Source organism: Aythya ferina (genome assembly GCF_964211825.1).
Source record: "Aythya ferina genome assembly, chromosome: 4".
In the NCBI taxonomy this organism is placed as follows: domain Eukaryota; kingdom Metazoa; phylum Chordata; class Aves; order Anseriformes; family Anatidae; genus Aythya; species Aythya ferina.
In genome coordinates this window covers 28,038,959-28,061,573 of record NC_140300.1, presented here as the reverse complement: position 1 = coordinate 28,061,573, position 22,615 = coordinate 28,038,959, and the positions used below count along the sequence as shown (strand labels likewise).

The window sequence follows — 22,615 nt, the reverse complement described above, 5'->3', positions numbered from 1 at the left end:
CATATAATTAGAAGGCAGTATATAGTTGAGAGTTAGGATTTACCGTACCACTTCCATGCAGTTTTTTTCATTCTACTTTATGCTACAACAGTACAAAACATATCTTTTTCTGATATCCCATGCTGTACTTGTGTATGACTTTCTTAAATTTTTTAAGCAGTGGGTGACTACTGTAAGAAAAATAATTTAATCCTATGAAGTAACTTTCTGTAATGACATTAAGATGAACAGAAATGATGAGCTTGTTTCAGAAGACTGCCCCTTCCATGAATTTTCTGACCAGTTTGCCCAGAAAAGATTTTTCACAGAACAACTATTTCAATATAAAACTTTCTACTCATATTGGATAGTGGAGCACCTGCTAATTCTTCTCTGAATTAGAGAATGCTCTTTCCATTAAGAAAATAAATTTAGTTTTGCTTTAGTCTCACAAAATTTGAGGTCATTGCCTAAAAGACAGGCCTACTGCAAGTTATTGGAAACAGACAAAGAATCGAAAGAAATGCTATTTTTGACATCACTTTGATTTGCATAGTTACTTTAGGATATGATCTACCGAAAGTTTAAAAATATGTTTCAAAAATTAATGTATTGCCTGAATTCTAAAGCTAAAAATACAATACCATATGATTCAGGCCTACCTGCACACCTGTCTTCATTCTAATTAAATAAAAAATACATCCTAGTAACTTTTAATAACCATAAGAACACTAGGATTGCCAAGACAAACAAGCAAACCACTTCCCTCATAAAACTTCAGTGTAGCAAAAAATATTACTTAATTATTTTGGATAAAATTAACATTCTTTAAAAGCGCTCAATGAAAAACAAGCCCTTTATCAACAGACAAGGAACATGGAGCAACAGCAGTAGCAAAAATAAATAAATTATGATACAAATCCCTAACCCACGATCTCGAGAATTCATCTCTAGAGACTAGCAGCTGCATCCTGAAGTACATTAAAACATTATTTCAGAACATCAATAGGAATTGAAACTAGAGTTCTCATTAGAACTGTATCCACAACAAATAGGACCAAGGAAAAATGTTTCTAATGTTCTCTGTGCTTACCACTCCATTTGCAACAAAAATATCAATGTCACAAACAAGACCCGAAAAATGCTAGGTAACATAGCTATTCCATAATAAAAAGACAACTTTCTAGTTTACAAATATTTAATGCAACTATTTCTCAAAATCTGAGAACAAAAGTTAAAGGAAGAGTTGTGTAAGTTAAGACACTTCATTGATTTCTTTTTACTTTGTTTGTTTCTTTGTTTTGAGTCACTGTATCATTACAAACACTTTGTTAAAAAGTTGAAAAAATACATTGAGGCTAACTATGCTTAAAATGTAATTGACAAGTATTAAAGAGCCTGAATTAATAACTAAATGTAATCTTTAAGGCTCCTCCAGTTAATATTTGCAAATAACTTACCTGTACTGTGGAGCTCCCGTTTTAATATCTCCTATGGTGACTTGAACATCATCTTCATCATCATCACTATCACTATCACTGTCATCCTCAGCCTCGGTCACCTTCTACAAAGGAAAAGTTAACTTAACTTGTTTAACTTGCAGTTAAAAAAACAATCCAGACAAAACTACCCATCCTAGACATCCTTAATAGAAGAAAATTCTCTGTTTCCTAGACCTCAGGATAGAGTACCATCGACAGAAAAGTTAGGCTCATCAGTTTAAAAGCTACAAATATTGGTAATATCTGGATCAAAACAAGAAAGTATCTTCAATATTAAGCTTCCGTTTTGGAAACGTGGTATTTCTTAAATAAGCATAAAACTGTTTCCACTACATTAATACCTTCTTCCCTCTACCTAGATCATAAACACCAGTCCTACTGTTATCTTACCACTCAGGAAAGAGCTTAAAGGTATGTAACACCAGCTTCTTGCTAGCCTCAGCTATATATCCAGAGCAACTCAAACACTCTTGCTGCCCTTCTTCTCTCAACTTTTTACAGCTGCTGAAGCAAAGCCTTTATGGCATGAGGGGAACAGAACTGCGCACAGAATTCAGGGTGTGACCAAAATATGAATTTATGTAGTGAGAAAATTATCTCTTCTGTTTTGCTCCCTAATCACTTTTGGCTACGGTCCAAAATTTGACTGCTTTTTAGACTCCAGACAACAACTGAAATGACATTTTAATGGATTTTTCCACATAGCTTAGCGGCTTTCTCATAAATGGTAATGATCAGCTCAGAGACCATCAATGCACTCATAAAGCTGTTTTTCCTTCCATGAACGTCGCTCTTCTTTTTCTACATAGAATTCCACCAACCACCTATTAATCACTCAGTTCTCCACAGATGGTCCTTGGTCTTACTATCCTGAATAACTCTAACATTAGAAAACTCATGGTCCCACAACATAACCAGTTTACCAAATAATTTATAAACACATTGAACAGCACAGGCTGTGCAGAACACCCCAGAGAATCACCAGTGGAGGAGACCTTCTGTCACTGTGAAAATGAAACTTTTCTACCCTCCATTTTCTCTCTTCTACTCAACAATTACCCATGCTGGACTTTTGCTCATATGCTGTAGTTCATTAGTTTTCTTACAGCAGTTTTCTTGTTGAGCAACTTCCTCAACAATTTTGTCACCAGCCAAATCACCCCTATCCGCATCTTTGTTGAGTCCTTCAGCAAGAGGCTAAACATACAAAAACTAAGTTGGTTCTGGCCAGGTAGCCTGCATTTATCCACATGCAACCATGTTTGTTTTTTATAGGTGAAAAATATGAAGATACGCAAGTATAAAAATAACCCTAAGGAAGGAACATAAGCCAATGAGACCTTTCAGAAATATTTTAAAATTAAAGCTACTGCCCACATACAGTATTAGGGTCAACATGAAAAACCTTTGGTGCACTTGTAATAAAAAGCTTTTCAGTTTTAATATGCAGCTTTTTTCCTCAACTTTAAGACTGAATATCTTTCATAAAGTATTAGTCCTACTGAAGAAAAATACAGTTTAGAAAGAAGCCAGGCCTTGAAAATTGCACAAATATGCTAAATTTTTTTGCACCACTATTGCAAGCTAAAGATGCCCATTGTGTACGGGCTATTTTTCATATAGCAGCCCTAAGTCATTCCCATTCACAGTAAACTGAGGCCTTTTATCAACTTTGCAACCGTAAATCTCGCTTCTCAGCCCTTTCCCTCATCATAACACTGAAAGTGTAAGACAGACTAACATACTGAACTTCGAAGACTGCCACCAAACAAGTCTGCTATGTTGCCTCTAAAAGGCACTTATCATTCATCTTTTGAGCCATATTTTCACATATTCTGCTAATGTTTGTTATCATGTTCAAGAAAGAAAAATGACCAGAGGATTTTATTTTTCTATCAGTGAGGAAAAATAGTGTATCTCTTTCAAACAGATGCCTTTGGAAGAAGACAGCTGTCTTGAAGCACCATTTTTTTCCTAAAAAAAAAAAATGGAGGTACCGTTTATTTATTTTCTGTAAGTTAGTTTTGAATAGTGGACTGGATCTGGAAATCGGATTTCCTAGCTTATTAGATTTTACAGGGTTTCTGCAGATAGTGTCAAACACCTTTCACAAAAAAAAAAAAAAGTCCAATGCATATACTTACACTAACTCATTTAAATATAAGTCCCAGCCAAATTATGATTACCCATTAAATCAAAACAAATTGCAGCAGTATATCAAATACACATTTAAAATACCGTTTTCGCAACGCCATTTTCTGCGGCTTCTTCTTCACTTCCAGGTGGGGGAGGAACACTTAAACAAAAACAAACAGGAAAAAATCAAACTAGTTATTTATTCACATTATTCCACGCACCAACTAATGGTGAAAAAGCACTGATACATCATTCTGGAGAACAGAAAAGGTTCAACTTATCTTCTGCATTAATTTGAAAACAATTCTCAAAGAAAATAACTTTATATTAGCAGACTAACATTTGGCTCCCAGAAATCACATGAACTGGATGTTTATGGAATACTTTAAAGCAATATGGTGCTATACCTGGATCCTCTTTTGAAATCAAAGTGAAATATTCCATAACATGTGGAGGGAGAATAACAGGTGGGCTTTTTCCCCTGCAGACTGACACTTTTCAAAGACATAATGGAAAAATACACTTCAATACCCATAGATAAGGTAGCACTGAGTTGAAATTTCCACATCTGCACTGTAAGATTTTCTTGTACCAACAAGAATGGCTACAATTCAAAAATCAATTTGATTAGGTTTTAACTGAAGACTGAAAACCATAAAAATTTTAAAACTACTGGTTCATTTAAAATGACCAGCACTGTCAAATTCATGCAAATGAGTTGTCTCACTAGACGCTTACCTACTGCTCTTTCTGACACAGCAATATTTTACTTTCCACAGTTCCTTTAACTCTGTTCAAACGTTGCATCACAAACAGCAGTGTAAGCAGGAAGCCATTTAAAAACAATATTCTTTCACTGACAATATATTTTTGGACTCTGCAAAGGAGTGAGCAACTGACAGCTTTTATTAAAGGTGAACTGGAAGGCAGAGAATGATTTTGATCCTACCATCTGTTGGCAAAAGACCCACTCATGAGTGTTACACCAAAACCCAACCCAACGCAGGCACAGCCCTGGGACTCAGGGTTAACCATGTAATTTCATCACCCGGTAAGATGACAGGCTAGCTAACAAACCTGAATAAAACCTCACTATTTTTACGTATGAAGAATGCCAAAACTGAGAGGCGAGAGACCAAACCTTTTAATAGTGAAACTGCTGCCATGCCTCCAGAATTCCAAACACAGCCCGTAAGAAACATAAGCCACAATTTATTCCTCTTTCCAGTCCTTAACTACATACCAAGGTGAACAACCTAGACAGATTCTATTGCCCAGAATCTAGAGTGAAACACCACTAAGAATCATTTTGTTTGCCATATGAATAATTTTCTTAACAGTACTACTGACAAAAGGTGTAGTACTACTGCCCAAAGGTATCAGGTCAGTAAAAAGACAACCAAGCACAAGGAATCAAATCATATGGAATAGCATCCAAATAAGGAGCAAGTTAAGTCAGTCCTTATCCTAGAAAAGAGATGGTTCAGAGCGAATGCAACAGAGGTCTGCAACAAATTTTGAGTGACGTGGAAAAGGGTGAACAGGAAACAATTCTGTTTCTTATACTACGGGAATCAATGGAAATCAAATACTGCATCTAGTAGCAGTTCCAAAATGGTATCATACGCAGTCCATTAGTGGAAGGCATTACCGCAGTAATGTGCCTGTCAAAAATCTCCATCAGTTCAAAAAAAGCAACTGAGCAAGCTTATGGACACGAAGTCCAACAAGGGTTGCTAAGCCCAACAGTTCTCAGTGAAAAAATCTCTGCTGACTCAGGAGGCATCTATAGAAAATAACAATGCGTGTGTTCTTGAGCTGGCTTCCCCTTTATTTATTTAATTTTAACTTACTTTTGCAATCTGCAGTTTTCATAGTTTATAGTGAGACTTCTCTCATTCAGTGTGAAATACCAACTCCCACTCCACTCAGTCCCCGTTACCAAACTCCACCAACCAACCTCGCTAGACTTTCAAAGGAACATCTTTGTGCTTTTTCTCACACAGTTCCTCATAAATCAAGCAGGCTTCCCTAAATACTTTCAAAGCTTTTTCTAACTTTCTTTCAAAGACTTGTATACCAATCAAAAAAAATGTGTTATGGGACCTGCACATCAAACTGGCCGGTAACCTCACCGCTTCCTTGGATTCTTCTTTTTATAAATATGCTGAAAACTTTTGGGGGGAGACAGGCTGTCTTTTATTCTTAATTTGAAATAATCTAGAAACAAACAATGATTATAAAAGTTAAAAAAACTGCTGATGTTTTGTAAGGAAATGCTGATATTCATGTAGTGTCCATGAAGTATCCATGTAGGACAACATCCACACAGCTGAAAGTTACAAACACATTGGTATCAAGTATCACAATCTCCCAGGGAAAGCCATTTGACAGAAAAGCCAAGTCATTCCAGCAGACAACACGTACCACCTTAGGGAGATTTTTAAAGACATCAGTGCGAGTGTTCAGGTACCGTGGACTTTGAAGAAGAAGCGTACTGCAAATACAGTTTATGCGCAGCCACACTACAGGGTTTCCAGCTGGGAAAATACTCACCTAGATTTTTCTTCTTCTGGCCTCTCTGCTTCATTTTCATCTACGAGACAGAAGAAACACAGGAGGCATGAATAAAAGCCCAGAGCAGGCACCTTGCCATGCAGACCCCTCTTCACCCCCCAGCACCACCCGAGACCCCCTCAGAGGGTGCTGTGGCACCCCCCGGGCGGGCAGGCAGACCCCCCACACTGACAGCTCCACCTCGGCGCTTCACCCCCGGCCTTGCCCACCGCCTGAAGGCCCTGAAGTCCCCCACAAACCGCCCTCAGCCCGTTTCCAGCCGGCCTGGCCACGGCAGCGCCCAGACCCCGGCGGGGGGGAGCCCTGGCGGCGCTCCACAGGTGCGGAGGCCCCAGCACAGCCCCAGCCGTGGAGGGGCCGGCCGGGAGGAGGGGACTGAGCGGCCACGGGGACCCTTTTAAAGGGCGCTGAGGGAAGGGGGGGGGGAGCAGGGCCGCGGGGCGGCCTGGCGAGGCGGAGCACGCCGCGGCCTAGCCTGCATGGTGGTGGTGCCGGGGGGCGGGCAGAGAGCCGGGATATGAGGGCCGGGGAGCCGGGCCGCGGGTCCGGGGGTGCCGGGGGTCCGTACCGCCGTAGAGCCACTCCTCCTCCTCGTCCCCGGCGCCCCCGCCGAGGTCCGCCGCCAGCCGCTCCACGTCGCCGGTAGACATGGCCGCCGCCCGCGGGGCGCCAGCGCCGGCGCCCGGTAGCGGGGGCTGCGGGGCGGCGGCCTCCTCCTCGCCGTCCCCGCTGGGCAGCACGGCCGCGGGGTGGGTGCTGGGGGGGGGGGTGCGAGCGAGGAGCGGAGCGGAGCGGCCCGGCCCTGTCCCGCCGTCCCCGCCGCCGCCGCCGCCTGCTCGGCGCTTCCCCTCCCCCGCCGAGTGAGTGACACGCACAGGAAGCGGGCCCGGCCCGGCCCCGCGGCGCCCTGGGCACGGGCATGCGGGGGGCGGCCCGGCCGGGGCCGGTGCGGAGCCCGCTGGGTGCGCGGCGCTGCCGGCTCCGCGGAGGCCCGCCCGGGCCCGGCCCCGCCGCCCGCCCGCACTCACCTCGGCGCTGTCCCCGCCGCCCCTCGCCTCCCGCTGCTCGCCAGCCCCCAGCGCTCCCCCGGCTGCTCGGTGCTGTGGTGCTCGGGGACCTCCTGGCCGTGCTCCAGAGTCAGGACGTGGCCGAGCATCCTTGCTTCGCGGTGTCTCGCTCCTTCTAGCAGCTGCAAGGGGGAGAGTAACCACGGGATAAGCTCACGGTGCTGCCTGTGCTGCCCAGCACTCGCCTCAGCGGCTCTCTCAGTGGTGTTTTAGGCTTAGCAGCTCCTCGTAGCTCGTATTCCCTCCGCAAAGCGTCTGGCTTTATGAGCATTACGCTCTGACAGGCCTAAATATAGCGAGCTGCGACAAAACGTCCCAGCGTGTAGCTGTGCGTTTCGTGAAGAAATTGCCCTATTTTAAAAGCAGTGGGAAGCAGCAAGCCATTTGTATTGATGTTCGCGCTTTCCATCTGTGAGTGCTGCTTAACAGCTTCAAGATTAATTATAAAATGTAAGTACCAACAACTGTGAAAACAAGTTTTGACCAGTTTTGTGTACAAATGGAGCATTCAGCACCTTAGGATGGTTGTGGAAACTAAAAAAAGGACCCTTTTTCACAGCAGGACAGCCTGTGAAGAACAGACTAGACAGCTTGACTATATTATAAGCATACCAAAACTGGGGGAGAGCTTATTCCTTGAATTGCCTGCATAGAGAACTTTGTTTTAGAGTTTCATATGTAGCATGACATTTCACCGAAATTCATGTGAATAAAATACCTTTTCACAGAATCACAGAATCACAGAATTTTCTAGGTTGGAAGAGACCTCAAGGTCATCGAGTCCAACCTCCAACCTAACGCTAACAGCCCTCCACTAAACCATATCCCTAAGCTGTACATCTAAACGTCTTTTGAAGACTTCCAGGGATGGTGACTCCACCACTTCCCTGGGCAGCCTGTTCCAATGCCTTTTCAAATGAGATTTTTTTTTTTTTCCCTGAAGTTAATTTTACATGTTTGGATGCCATGTACAGGTTGTGAATAATAGGGTGCAATTATCATGGAATAGGGTTTTTATCATGTAATTTATTTTTTTAAAATATATGTATACCCATGGCATCAACAGAGACGTTTTTGGCCCCCAAAAAAACATTCGTAGACACTTACTTATCACAAAGCAAATGTGTGTTACTGTACTTCTTACGAGACATCTGTATATTTGTTTTCATTCCTGTTTTGTTTACTTGGTCATTTAATACATTACTGATGTTAGCCTTACATTAAAGGAAGGAGTAGAACTCTATTTTTTTTCCTTTGATTATGCAGATTCAAGAAAGGTGAAAGAAAATAGTTTTGTGGGAAACAACACAAAGAGAAATCAGGAGAGATGCAGAACATAAAATCTTGAGGAAAAAAAAAAAGCAACAAGCGTGTCAACACAAGTAAAAAGCTATTTGTTTTCTTAAAAGAGTACCTGCTTTTTTGACCATGTAGCTGAAAGAAATTAGGAATCATATGAAAACTCTAAAGGGTAAGACAAGATCAAGTATATCTAGTCTTTGTTCGTGGTATTCAAGCATAAAGTCCAGATACGTAAGCTCTGAAATCATTCAATCTGAGAGGAAAATAGTTTAGCTTGGGTATAAACCTGGTGTCCCGCTGTTACTGTGGTATTCATTTTTCTAATCGAATTAGTCCAGAAGGGTATTAATTTACATATTTTTAGGATCCTGTAGTTGTATGGCCTAATTGGGTTTGGAACAGCACACAGGTGATTCTGTTTGGAGTAGAGAAGAACATCAGGGCAGGAGACTGTGTGGAGCAGGTGGGAGGAATTTAATTTCATGACTGGAAATTTAGCAATCCCATGTCAGCTGTGCTCCCCAGTGCCACAAAACCAGCAAGAGACTTAAGAAGCACCTCAAGTACTGTGTTGAGTTTTAGGCCCCTCAGTCCAAGAAGGACGTTGAGGCCCTGAAATGTGTCCAGAGAGGAGGGGCTACAAAGCTGGTGAAGGGCCTAAAGTACAAGTCCTGTGAGGAGTGACTGAGGGAGCTGGGGTTGTTTAGTCTGGAGAAGACTGAAAGGAAGCTGTGGGGAGTTGGGGGTCTGCCTCTTCTCACAGGTAACTCGTGATAGGACCAGAGGGAATGGCGTCAAGTTGTGCCAGGGGAGGTTTAGGTTGGAAATGAGGAGACGTTTTTTCTCAGAAAGAGCAGTCAGGCATTGGGATGGGTTTCCCAGGGAGGTGGTGGAGTCACTGTCCCTGGGGGTGTTTAGGGAGAGGTTGGACGTGGTGCTGAGGGACGTGGTTTGGTGAGTGGTAGGGGGATGGTTGGATCAGATATCTTGGAGGTCTTTTCCAAACTTAGTGATTCTACGATTCTGTTCTGCGAAGAGCAGCTCAGGCAGCACACAAACTCCCTAATTAACATCATTTATTAACCCCTCCTCCTTTGTCGCCTGCTGTAGCTGTAATCACCCTGCCCCTTCCCCGCTCAGCAGGCCCGGCCCTGAGGGGCGGCGCGGCGCCTCCCCGCCCCGCTCCGGGGCAGCCAGCCCAGGGCCGCTACGTCAACCCGCGGCGCCGGCCGGCCACGTGCGCGGCGTTGTGGCTGTCAGCAGCGCCGCCGCTGCCGCTACCGCTCCTTCCCCCCCCCTCCCCGGTCCCTCCGCCATGGCGGCGCTGCCGCGGCTGTGCCGCCAGGCCTGGGAGCCCGTGCTCGCCCGTGCTCGCGGCGCCGTCGTTTATTTGGACGCGGCGGCCGCCGAGGCGCTGCACTGGGGCGGCGGCGGCGCGGGCGAGCTGCTGGCGGCGGGGGCGCTGGCCGTGAAGCCGCTGCCCCCAGCCGAGGGGGCTGCAGCGGCGGGGGCTGCCTGTCCCCGCGCTGTCTTCGTGCTGAGCGGGCCGCTGCGGGGCTGGGCGGCCGCCGCCGTCCGTGCCGTGCTGGAGACGGGCTCCGTGCGCTGCTGCGCCCTGCTCTGCGCCGGGGAGGCGGAGGGCGGCGAGCCCGAGGAGAGCCTGCGGCGCTGGATGGGCCCCGGCGGCCGCGCCGAGGTGGTGCTGCGGGGGGCGCCGCTGCTGGTGCCGCTGGCGGCGGAGCTCGGGCTCCTGCCCGCATCGGCCGGCATCGTCCCGCCCGCCGGCGGCCCCCGGCAGGGCGGCCCCGGGGAGCCGGGGCTGGGGGCGCTGCCCGGGGAGCTGCGGGCGGCGGGGAGGGTGCTGGTGGGGGAGCTGGACGCCCTGCTGGGCGCCATGGGGCTGCGGGAGGAGTGCTTCGCCGTGGGGAGCCTCAGCAGGCTGCTCGCCGCCGAGCTGGCGAGCTGCGCCCCGGCCAGGAACAGGAGGAGGATGGCCACAAACAGGGCTGCCGTCGTCTTCGTGGACAGGACCTTGGACCTCGCCGGTAAGGAGGCCGAGCGCTGCGCACACAGCTCGCCGCACCTAAAGGCTTCTTTCTGCACGAGTCCTCTCCTGCGTGCACCGTCACAGGTGGTCGCATGCCCATCGTTGCCCCACAGCAGGTTGTGGAAACCAAGAGCAAAGCAGAAGGCTCTGCAGGGCTGTTTTTGGCCCTTCTGCCTTGTTGCAAATCAGAGACCTTAGCGAGGCCTGTGTCATTCCATGGTGTGAAGGAAATGTGCCGCTGGGCTCGGCTTGTGCCCTGTGGATTGCTGCAAGGCATGTGCCAACGTATCGTTCCTGTCACCCACAGCATTGTACCTGTCCAAGCAGATACACACCTACACATATGCTTACCTATACACCTCAAAGAGTTCACATATATACACATATACATTACTGGATGCTGTGCATTATACTTTTTGAGTGATGGCAATGGCACACAGCAGGCATCCAGCTCGGAAAACATTTCAGTGAAAACAATACAGAACATTTCGTAAAACACTTCAGGAAGTAAAAGCGTAAGAATGAAACACGGTAAATTTAATACTGCAAATTAATGCAGAACTCATGCAAAAATTGAGGAGTACAGAGAGTGGTGTAAGTCTACTGAGAAACTGCTGGAAAGTGGCTATTTAGTGCTATAATAAACCTGTAAACATAGTGAATCAGGTAGTGTTTTAAGCTGGTAAGATGTGATATCAGAAGGGCAAAAAGGGGAAGTGTGAATAGATGAGTTGCCAGCAAGATGCAGGGCCAGTGGCCCGGCAGAAGTTTATATCGGGCTCTCACTTGTGGAATAATCATGTTTCAGACAAAACAGGAAGCTCAGAATAATTTTTACAGGAGCAGCTGCGTTCACTTGCTCCATTGCACTGCTTATGGGCCTGCTGCTGTTGCAGTGTGTGCAGGCAGGTTCTGTTTGCATCATCTGTAATAACTAATAGAGGTCAAAGTTTTGCCACTTGACCTGTAGCAAGTGCATGGCACTGTATTGCACATGCAGCACATGTTTCTGAATCGTCTTCACTGCTTGAATTCTGATTGTCTAAAACTTTGCCACTGGTGCTGTGCCTGGTCTGTGTGCATGCGTAGTGCTGCTTCGGTTTGCCTGCCTGTTTTAAAGTTCGTAACTTCTGCTTTAAGAAGCAGAATAAATCCTCCAACTCGAGTGGGGCTCTAATAAATTGTACTGGTTAAGTAAGGTCAGAGCTAACTCTGGTACCTTAATTCCCCTTCATTTTTCTTCTCTGATATTTGCATCGCGAGATGTTTGCCTTGTGATATTATATTCTAACCTCATGTTCCTTTTGTAGGTTTCTCAGTCACCGCCTTGCCAGCATTCATACCTTTTATGAAACATTTTTCTAGCTTGCCAGACTGTGTAGTTAATGCAGTTTTGATTAATACCTCTCACGTGAGTGTCACTGCAGCTTGTCTGGAAGAGGTATTTCAGTACAGCAGCAGCACTTCAGTCTTCCCCAGGCACCTTTACGTGTATTGGTCAGAATCACGGGACCTTTTCCCCACAGCCATGCAAAGCTGCGAGCTCGGGCCTAACTAACTCCTTGCTACCAGCCAGGCAGCAGCTTTCCATCACACCTTGCGCTGGCTGTAATGCGTTCAGCCTTTTAACAGGTATAAAGAGCAGAGCTCAGCACCATCCGTGACATGTAGGTACAGTTCGTAGGAGCAGCCACAGTGATTAGAGAGCCATGATGTGCCTCCCTTGCCATACTGCGTAACAAAAGAGTGAAGAGTAATATAAGTGAAGGCTAATGCAGGCCCGTCTCTTTCTGGTTAAAGCCTGGTTCTAATTAATAGCTCTTTTTGATTACTCTTGTTTCAGACTGTTGGTTTTCACTTCTCTGTGGTATCTTTTCTTTCCTTCTATCTGTCATGTTACTGATTTGGACTGCTTTACTCACACACTTTCTGATTGCGGCATCTTCCAAGTTGATGCATTGGTGGATTGATGCTCCTGTTGTCTTAAATGAAACAAAAAAATGTTTTATTTTTCCTTGCTGCATAGGGTGAGGCCTTGGAAGCATAAATCCTGAGGTCTGTGAAGTACAGTAGTCCCCCTCTTAAGAAGGAGGTTGGGGTTTTGGCGCAGGAGGCGGCCAATGTTAAAACAATTATGGTTACTTGAGGTTGTAGGCTTCAGCTGTGGGGACTGATGGCAGCTGAAAATGTTCAAGTGCTGTAAACATGGCACTGTGGGTCAGCGTGCAGACTCTGCTCTGATGTGGTTTGTAAAGATTCTGTAATTGTAAGGCGGGCCCACGACTTTTTATAACAGATTTTTAATGCTTCAGATGTGAAATGTGTTGCGGTAGCTTCACAGAGATAAGCAAACTACTGGAGAGAGTTTTGCATATTGAAAGACAACTGCAGGTGCCTGGTCAGTGCAGGGGACTTGAGAATTATCTGAGCCTTAAGCAGATACTTGGGCGTTTCTTGGCTCCCAATTTACTACTCTTTGCATATGTCCAGTAACTGTGAGAGATGGGGAACCTGTTGTATGTTTGTGGCAGCACTGATGCTGCTGCGCTTGGCTGCAGGCTCCTACCATGGGACTACGGGGTGGTATACTGGTGTGTGTGTCCCAGGATTCAGTAGTGGGACAAGTAAGAGAATATTTTGATGTTCCTCTGTATAAAGGAGAATGTAGTTCTCTATTTTGCTGAGGCAGAAGGATGCTCTAGTTTGCCTTGAATGCTCACAGATTGGTTCCCAGGAGCATGCACGCTCTTTTCCAGCACTGTTGAACTAAGCTTAAGCAAATGCTGGTTTAAAAAACATTACAGAGCTTTGGAACTGTGACTTCAAGTGTCCAGCTTCTTTCAAGAGAATGGTGTGGATATTTTCTGCTTTCTGATATTTTAAACCCTATTCTCACCGAGATGATGTAGTGACCAAGAAAGTTGCATCACAGGAACTTCCCACAGAAGTTCTTCAGTGTAAAGTCTTCCTTGTTGGCTAGTGAGCAGCACCTCTGTAGGATAAATCGTGTTTGGTGAGTGACTTCCAAGGCTTCCTGTGACGTAAAGGAGCAGCAATTGCACCTTGAGTATGCTTCTTTTTTTCTCTACCAGACAGTGGAGTCAGCGGGAGACCCAAAGAATTTGAGTATGAATGGTGTGTTATAGGGCTGGTAGCGGGCTTAGGAAAATATTTTTGTGTGCATGTCATCTGGGCTTTGGGGGGTTTTGAGTTCACGATACAGTTGGTTGACTTTGGCAATTGTGCCAGCTGCAACTCGCATCAAAGGTCGCTTGTTTCAGTTTGTAACCCTGGTGAGAAGATGAAGTAAAATTAGAAAAGCTCACTCTGTCAGATTGCCTCTATCCTCAGGGCTTGGGTATTAGCCAGGCCTGTGGATTCCTGGTGCGTTGGTCAGATAACCTCTCCGGGCCACTTTCACACCTGGTATGTGTGTGGGTTGGCAGCGTTACAGCTGCCAGCTGCCTTGAACCCTGTTGGTCATAAGAAGCTGCTGAGCACCCCGTTGACCCTCCTTGCAGTGATGGGGAGGGAGGACAGGAACCACTTCCAATGAATGAGGTTTTACTTGGATTTGAGGTGTCGCTGGCTTTGTTCGGCGTCTTGTCTAGCTAAACATCACTCGTGTGAGGTAAGTGTGGAGAGGGAGGCGTTGCTTCCCTTTCTTTGGGGAGTGAAGGTTTAAAGGATTGCCATCTGCTTCCCATGCGGGTGCTGATAGGTGCAGTGTGGCTGATGAGGTCCTCTGACCTCGTGAGAGGAACCTGGGGGTTTTGGAGAGCAGATGGCTCAGCGAGCTGCGAAGACAACCCGGCTCGTCTCATCTGCAGTTCAGTGGTCTGAGACTGGCTGGGGATGGTAGAAAGGAAAGTTGCTGTCGTTCTGATTGACTACAACAGCCTCTGGTGAAACAAACTGGTAATTGATCCAGCTGAGCGGCCAGGTGTCCCTGTTCCACTAGCACCACATGCTGGACAGATGTGCCTTCCTCACCTTCTGCAGCTGGAGGCACTGCTAGCATGCAGCTTGAGTTTACTTCTCTTCCCTTGTCATCCTTGCTTTCGGAAAGGATCAAAAATGAGAATGGTTAGGGTGCCAAACCCCAAAATTCTTCTTACTGCCCCTCAAAGGTGGGTTCAGAAGTCTCTGTTACTTCTCTGGGTAAAGCCAGAAGAACAATACCGAGATAACACTGGTGTCCAGCCTGGTCTGATGGTAGCAGGTTGGTACCTGGTCAGATGGTAGCATAGCTAAGCTTGCAGAATACAAATACCTTGGACTTCTTCCTGACTTAAAGGCCACACAGTTTCTATTTCCCTTCTCCAACTCTCATCCATAGCATGCATCATGTTTTTCTTGGGCTTGGCTCACAGGCTTAACAATTTTCAAGTTGCTTGTAGTGCCTGCGTTCAGAGTTGGTGAAGAGAAGGAACAGCACCTGTGTTCAGGTGAATCAAAGGAACATGCCAACTTCCTCTCTTTTAGTCATTTCATGTTGGTTTCACCTGTGCTGCCCTCAGTCTATGTAGGAGAGAGGACCTTGATGGTAGCATGTGGTTGGTGATTTGTTTATGTTAATGTTATGCCTGCCTGTCTGTTTAGCTATGTATGCAGCTTGCATGCAGCCCTTTTAAGCACAGCCGTATTAGTTTAGGTAGAAAAGTGTAGTTTGCATGTGTGCATGTATATTTAATTCTTTTGTTTGCCTGCTTCTTTAGTAACCTTTGCAAATCTCACTTTAAAATTTTCTTATGGTGAGTAAAGAATTTTGCATATAAAAGTGCTAAATTAGTGAGTACCTAATAGCTGTAAAGCTAAATCTAAATTATGTCTTCTAAATGAATCTTCTGAAAATGTTATCAATACTTTAAACTTCAGCCATTGCAGAAATCAATTTTATTAGGAAAATAACTTTGAAAAGCTAAATATGGCCTTGATATTATGACTACCATGGCCCTTCTCCCCAAAACATGTGGTTATTATTTTGCTCTCAGTTCCTTGTGTCTTTGTTTTTCCCTTCTAGTTATGTACCTGACGTTGTTGGGGGCTTTTTCCCTTCCCAGGAGCAGTTGGTCATCACGGAGACAATCTTGCAGAGAAGATCCTTTCTGTGCTTCCCAAGCTTCCTGGCCACAAGACAGATGTGATGGTCAACATGGTGGAGCTTACTGCGCTGCAGACTCCGGATGAAGCTTGCAGCATTATAGCACCTGGCTGCTTAGCACAACCAAAGTAAATATTCTTTTTTTCTTTCTCTCTCTTTTTTTTTCTATTTTTTTTTTTAAGATGTTGAGTATATTTGTTGTATTTTTTTAATGGGGAAAATAAAGGGAACAGAACAAGTCTTTTCTTTTAAACAAAACAAACATCTAGTTTACAGCAGAAACCCATCTGGTCCTAATTCTGCTGGAATATAATCAGTGTGTATGTGCGCATTAAGTGAATGGGCCATGTAAGATTTTCAAATGTGGGATGTTCTCAGGACTTTTTTAGATTTCAGTTTAAATTGCTGTGATTACTCGAATAGACTAAACCCCAAAAATTCTTCCTTGTGACATTTATTTTTCTGCCTAAGTAACAGGTCATACAAGCAGGTAGATCTTTAGCATGGCTGCCTTCTTCCATAAGCATCTTTATAATTATAAAGTGAGTTGCTTGTTGAACTCTTGTCAGAATAGCTGTTAACTTAAACTTTTATCCCTGTTTTCAAAGTACCCATGGAGAAAGAATTAGGCACAAACTAAGGCATACAGATAGCTGTGTGAGGGCCTGTTTTTTACTTAAACAAGGACAACCTAAAAGCAGTAACTTTGAAGAATCAGTCTTTGTTGTATGTAGTTTGTAGCGAAGACTTTGCTTGTAACGTGTATCAGGTTTGATGTTTCACTCTCTAACTTTAGTTGTCCGAATTGAAACTGTCCTGCAGCTTCTGTTACTATGCATAAACTGGGAAATGCAGCAGGTGCTGGTTTTGTTGCTCAGCAGTGCGCTAGAAATTCGTGCAGTGCAAAAGAGATTAAAAATTATTTTGCTATGATGTTCTCTCCATGTAATAGAAGAGTAGTTCCTTTGCTTTTGTTTTTCACAATGGGTAATCTAAAGTAGTGTCTGTTGTTTTGACTTCTTTTGGTCCTTCGCACCTGCATTCTACTAAGCCCCCCACGCCACAAAAAAAATAAATAAATCAGAGAGGACTTTTCACTTTCTGACATATGGTATTTATTTTCTTGCCACTTCTGGATCCTTTGTCATCTTCCATCTCCCTGGACTGTAACTGGGTCCGGTTTCTAAGTTTCATGTTGCATAACTGTCTTCCTCGGGAGCAGGAGAGGAAACATCTCCTCATATAGGTGGTGGACTCAATTATAAGTTTCTGCCGAGGTGACTAACGTTAATAAAATTTGTTCTGGTTTTCTTTTCCTTGGCTGCTTCCCAGCTGATCTCTGAAGCTGAAGTGAGATGTCCCTAAGATCTGTCCACACAGCAGAAATAGAGGTTGTTGTCTGTGGTAGACATGCTGTGATAGCTGTTGTTTGTGCTAACTTTGATTAGCTACCAGTAATAAAGATTACTTCTGGCAGTGTGGACTAAGGAAAAAACAAAATAGATATTTGTTGCCCTAAGACTGTTGACCTGCACCACCATTCTGTTATTCCTAACATTATCTTCATTGAACTAGTGCTAGTACACCTTCCCCTGCTTAAATTATGACTTTAGTCTTCTTAGAAGTCACATTATTGTATCAGCCTGCAGTTTTATTTTGTTCTAAGGTGGCTAATAATATATGTGCTGAGGTTTATTTACCTATTTGCTAGCTAGCAAATGATGCCTCTGTTGGAAGTACAGTTAGGCTTAACATCTATTGCAAAATCTGCTGTGGACACAGGTGGTTAAAGAACAAAGGAGTTGACTACAAGTTGCCCACCTGTAGTGCTACAAGTGAGGCAAAGTTGACTGGTAGCAACTGATATCTTGGTTCCAAGGCAGTGGTGTCATTGCCACAGCAGTCTCTTAACAGCTTCTCCCAGATAAATCATGGTATTAAATCTGTTATGCTGGAAACATTTAAGAACATGTTAGCCAAATATTGATTTGAATAGGATTGATCTTGTCTTGGAGCAGGGCAAAGGGACTGAGTGGCCTTTTAAAATCTCTCCTGTGATTATGGTTTGAAACTGAAGTGTTGCGTGCCTGAGGATAGTCTCCAAAACGGAACATGGCTTTGTACTGTTCAAAGCTGTCTCTTTCACTTTTTCTGACCATGTAGTGAGTAGGAGTAGTTTCCAATTTAAAACAGGCATTTACAAATCAGCCTAAGCCAGTTGCTGTGGAGTACTACAAACAGCATCTGAACGGGTGGCTGAAGGTTGTAGCTTCCATTCTCGTTACCAAGAACTGCATCCTAGTGTTGGTTTATAAACTTCAGCATTAATCATCTTTGCTGGCGTGAAATAGGTGAACTTCTTCTGAAGTACTGAAATGGATATAAAACTCCCACCACCAGGTTCCTATGTAAATTCCATAAGAAATTCCATAGGATGCTCTCAGTTCTTCATCAACCCAGTTATTGCTGTTGGTAGCAGGCTGGGAAGCATTCCTTGTAATTGGAAACTCCAGTCTTGATTTATATCTGTAAATGACGCATGGCGAGGAGCGTTCCCCTGCTTGTAAATTTTCTATTTACTCTGGTGAGTGAAAGTGAGGGCACCTTTCCCAGCACCAGCAATGTGAGCTGCACCCAGGTGGAATGCAGGGGGGCTCTTTTACGTGAAACTTTGTGATGGTACTGGCCCCGTATTGTGGCATTTCACAGACTCACATATTCAGAATATTTTTCAAATGTTTTCATTATTTTCTTTCAACTTAATATTTGAGCATGTTGTGGGGGGAGAGAAGGAGGTCTGCTCCCTCCGCACAGCTTGCTATATTTAACTTTCCTTGTGGAATGCCTCTCCAGCAGAAACATCTGGGCTCAGTTACAGAGTTAGCAAACAGAATTAATGAATAATTTATGGCTGGTGTGGTGAAATAAAGCAGGGTTCTTTTCTCAAATCTAAGGAAATAATGGGCTTCTTTAAAGATTTAGATGAAAATGTAAATGCCATATGCTGCTGAAGTTATAGTACTTTGAAGGTGTTCTTTTTGCGAGGAAAAGAATTTCTTTCCTTCTAGACCTAGATTACTTAATTTTATTAGTCTCAGTAGCCTTAAAAATCCTGTGGAGTAATTAATTGTTTGCCCTACTGTAGTCACTGATAGACTGTCACTCCGTTGTGAATGTTTGTTGAAAGTTGTACAGTTTGAGAGTTGTTAAAATATTTTATTCATTTTTATACACAGATCATAGAATCATTAAGGTTGGAAAAAACCTCCACGATCATCTGGTCCAGCCACCCCCCTACCACCAATATTACCCACTAAACTATGTCCCTAAGCACCGTGTGTATATATATGTAAAGAATGAAACCATTTGTAGACAGAGACTGAAGACTTCCACTCTTGTTCGAAACTGTTGGTTTCTGATTAAAAAGTGGTAGCTTTCCTGTCCTCAACAGATGCACAGTGGAAGTAGAAATTGCAGTGAAGGCTTAATGGTAGAGATGGGGTAAAAAAATTATACAGATTGCAGCTGTCTTGCTGGTCTTTTGAGAACCCCTATAGTGTTTTTAGAGGAATTTTTTCGTTCTAACAACTTTAGCTGAACTTCTGACTTTAAAGTCACACATGCAGCGGCTTCTAAAAATCATCTGCCTGGATGCACATCAAGCTCTCTGTATTTGAATACCACGTTGTCTATTTTATAACACCTTAGTACATTTTTAGGATTGATACGTTATCACATGGAAGCATCCTGTTGCCAGCACTGCTTTTATTGCAGTGGAGGCCTGCACTGTCCTGTTTTTCCATCTCTCATGCCAGGAACCAAGATGCTTGGACACTCCGTGGTTCCCTGAAGCAGCAAGTAAGGGTTCACATTGCTGCATCCTGGCCACAGGTCTGTGGGATGTGAGAACAAGAAGTGAAGTTACATGGTACTGAATTGTGGGCAACTAAGTACGCCTGCTCCTTTTTAATATACTTTTTTTATTACCCAGGAACACTTTTGATGTGCTCTCATATTTTGCTGAATAAACCAAGTACTGAATTTGTTTATGCATGTTTCAAGGACCTGCTGAGTAGAGATTTCTTGCCTGCTTTTCCACTTTAGTTTCCTTTTCTCCAGGAGTTCGTAAGCTTCTCAGAATTTAGTGTGGTATTAAAATCCCATAAAAAGACCACTGTTTAAAATTAAAAAGTATAAGTACTTGATGCGATATGCAATTATTGCAAAGAAAGAAGCACTGGGCTCTTAAAACAAGCGTTTTTTTCCATGGAAATACAAAACTAACATAACACATTTCACATTGGGGCTGCTATGCCTAAAGCAATGCAATGGGCAGTGCAGTTGAGGTGCCTAGGTGCTTCTGACAAAGCAGGTGGAGCTGCTTAATCATTTGCATTTTTACTGGGAAGGAAATAACAAGTTCAGAATGAGATGATCTTGTTGATGGGTGTGATTCAGAAAATATCATTACGTAGGCCAGATGTTTGAAACATAGCACTTGCACTTCTCCTCAAGAAAGATTTAGCAAGGAGAGGTGTGCTGAGGGGGAAGGAAGTTGGTTAAAAATTAGAACATTGATTGAGACCCAGTAATAAAATTTCAAAGTCTCGCATGAATGGAAGTTGAAAGCATCTACTCCTGATCTTCCTCAGTTCTGAGGTGTATCGCTCCGATTTTGGACCAACTTTAATTTACAAAGTGAATTTATTAAAAGTTACAAGTTACAGCACAGAGAGGAAAGCCCCACTCTAGCTTTGTCTTTACTCTTGTTCCTGATGTGATCCTGCCGTGCCCTCCTGGTACCATGGGACTCGGGAGACTGAGCACAGAGGAGCAGCAGGAGGTCAGGGGACTTGTCCCAGGTTTGTTGTCTACTTGCCGTATGATCTTGGTCAAATCACTTCTTTTCTTTCTACTTCTGTTTTCCCTCCTAGACCTTGTCCAAGAAGTTTAGTTTTAAACAGGTAAAAGCAGAATTTCTCCCTGTACAAATTTGCAAAGCCACGTGGCAGGCCATCTGAGGTGGCAGATGGGGTTGTGGTCTTTGGGAGGGTACAAAGATTGGTGCAAATGACTGCATGGGGAGTTCAGGTGTCTGGAGGAACAAAGGCAAGACCTCCATTTGTCCTTTCTTTGCTGCTGTGCCCTTCCCAGTCATGCCTGCAGTGTACTGAGGGGAGAGGTCTGCTCCCAGTTACGTCCACCCTTGCTCTCCTTTTTCCTGAGCTGGTGGAAAAGCAGTTCTAAAGACCTGTAATATACACAATACTCACTGAATAATCGTGTATGGTGTGAATTTAGCATGAAAGATGATTTTTTTTTTCTTGTGTGGCAAAGAAAAGAGCAGTAAGAATTAAAATTGGAAGGGAGATAAAGTCTCCTTTTAGTATTTTTTTATATGGGTGGTTCTGTTCTTTTATTTTTGTTGTTTTTACTTGGGAACAAGCATCTAAAGGATGTCTAACAAAGAGAGCAATGTTTTTCTCAACACTGAATTAATTATACACTAAGCTTTTGGGGGGATGGTTCTTAGATCTTTGTAGTGTTTTGAATCTTAAAGTCTTTCTTTCTTTCATGTCAGCTGTAGATATTAATTCGGAAAAAAAAGGTTTGCATGCATAAGTTTATAAAAGCTTATAATAAGAAGGTAGTTTGGATAGTGTTCTTGAATGAGCTTAGAGTTTATGGCATAAATTAGCATAGATTTCCTTTCAGGAATGTTAATATTAAAGAGGAAAAGTTAATGCTGCAATAAGAAAATCCAGACGACACGAGAATTGCTTCACATTCACTGAGACCCCTGCAGAGGAGGAAGGAGAAGCCAAAACAGCGGATGGCAAAGCTCTTTAAAGCAGGCAGGGGGAGAGCTGGATGTTGTAAGCTGCTGCTCCATCTGCCCCGGTAGGTTGGTAGGGGTTTGGCAGCGGGGTGCTGCTGGATCTCCTGTGGGAACCCCACCCGTCCCTGCTCCTGGGGCTCTCCCCCAGCCCGTCTGCTGCCGGACACTTCCCCCTGCCGGGGGCTCGGCGCTGCTGCTCGCCCCATGGGCACCCTTTGCTGCTGTCTGTGCCCACGGAGCTCTGCTCTGGAGGATGGATTTGAGGTTCAGCTTCTCAAAAAAAAAAAGGCCCCCGAACCAGCCAACTAAAACAACAACCAGCAATCCACCCTGGGACCTAAGTTTCTGACCACGGTGAGCAGCGCTGTTAGGGGGAAAAGAAGGTCTTAACTGCAGGATTTATGAGGAGCAGATACTGCCTCAAGCAGTTAAGGAGAAAAATAAAAATAATCTTTTTCCTTGACCAGTGACAGGAGAAATGACAGCCCAGCCCTGTGCTTCCACAATTCCTGCAGCGCCCCTGAGGCCCATTTCCAGAGAGGCGAACTGGCTTTATAAGTTTTTTCTGTTAATGCCATTTGCCTTTTCAGTAATCCATCCGTGAGATGCTTCTCCAAATGGTGGATTGGGAAACAGGAATGCCCAAAATATAGCACCCACCCCCCCACCACATTCCTGTACTGGCAATCTTCCTGCTGACCATTTTATTTTACTCATAAGGGCTCAGCACACCCCTGAACCAAGGACTATTCAAAGCTTCCCTATTGTTTGAAATTTCTCAAGGCATCTTGTTGGGAATAAAAGCCCTGGCTGCTTCAGCTTCTGGGCTTTGTCAGTCAAGACAGGCATTCCAGGAGGTGCTTTCTGCTCAGTTTCAAACCAGTCTGAATCAAATGAACATAATTGACTGTTGCCACAGGATAAGATGAACAAGCTGATAAGATTTATTGTATCTTACAATAAATGTGTATATTTGCCCAGATCCTTTCAACACAGAACCTCCTTGAAATGGAAAAAAAAAAAAAAAGGAAGGGTAAGAGAGGGGGGTGCAAAGGATGGAAA

The 22,615-nt window shown here is 44.3% G+C and overlaps 2 protein-coding genes across 9 annotated transcripts in view; one reads left to right on the top strand and one right to left on the bottom strand.

Annotated features, from left to right (window-relative positions):
• The window catches only part of FIP1L1 (factor interacting with PAPOLA and CPSF1), a 43,619-nt gene extending 36,459 nt beyond the window's left edge, over positions 1-7,160 (bottom strand). For 6 of the 8 annotated variants that reach the window (XM_084517667.1, XM_084517669.1, XM_084517672.1 and 3 more), the window contains exons 1-4: positions 6,763-6,993; positions 6,174-6,213; positions 3,720-3,777; positions 1,440-1,543 (exon numbers count right to left, since the gene is read on the bottom strand). In XM_084517667.1, coding sequence (XP_084373793.1) covers positions 1,440-1,543; positions 3,720-3,777; positions 6,174-6,213; positions 6,763-6,844 — 284 coding nt within the window. In that variant the 5' untranslated portion in view covers positions 6,845-6,993. Of the gene's footprint in view, positions 1-1,439; positions 1,544-3,719; positions 3,778-6,173; positions 6,214-6,762 lie in introns of all 8 variants that reach the window. The other 2 variants (XM_084517668.1, XM_084517670.1) reach the window with 2 other exon arrangements.
• A 2,678-nt stretch (positions 7,161-9,838) lies between these two features.
• SCFD2 (sec1 family domain containing 2) overlaps positions 9,839-22,615 on the top strand; it is a 189,555-nt gene continuing 176,778 nt past the window's right edge. Inside the window, exons 1-2 of the mRNA XM_084517660.1 lie at positions 9,839-10,608; positions 15,674-15,842. Of these exons, the coding sequence (XP_084373786.1) occupies positions 9,879-10,608; positions 15,674-15,842 (899 nt within the window). The 5' untranslated portion in view covers positions 9,839-9,878. The remainder of the gene's footprint in view (positions 10,609-15,673; positions 15,843-22,615) is intronic.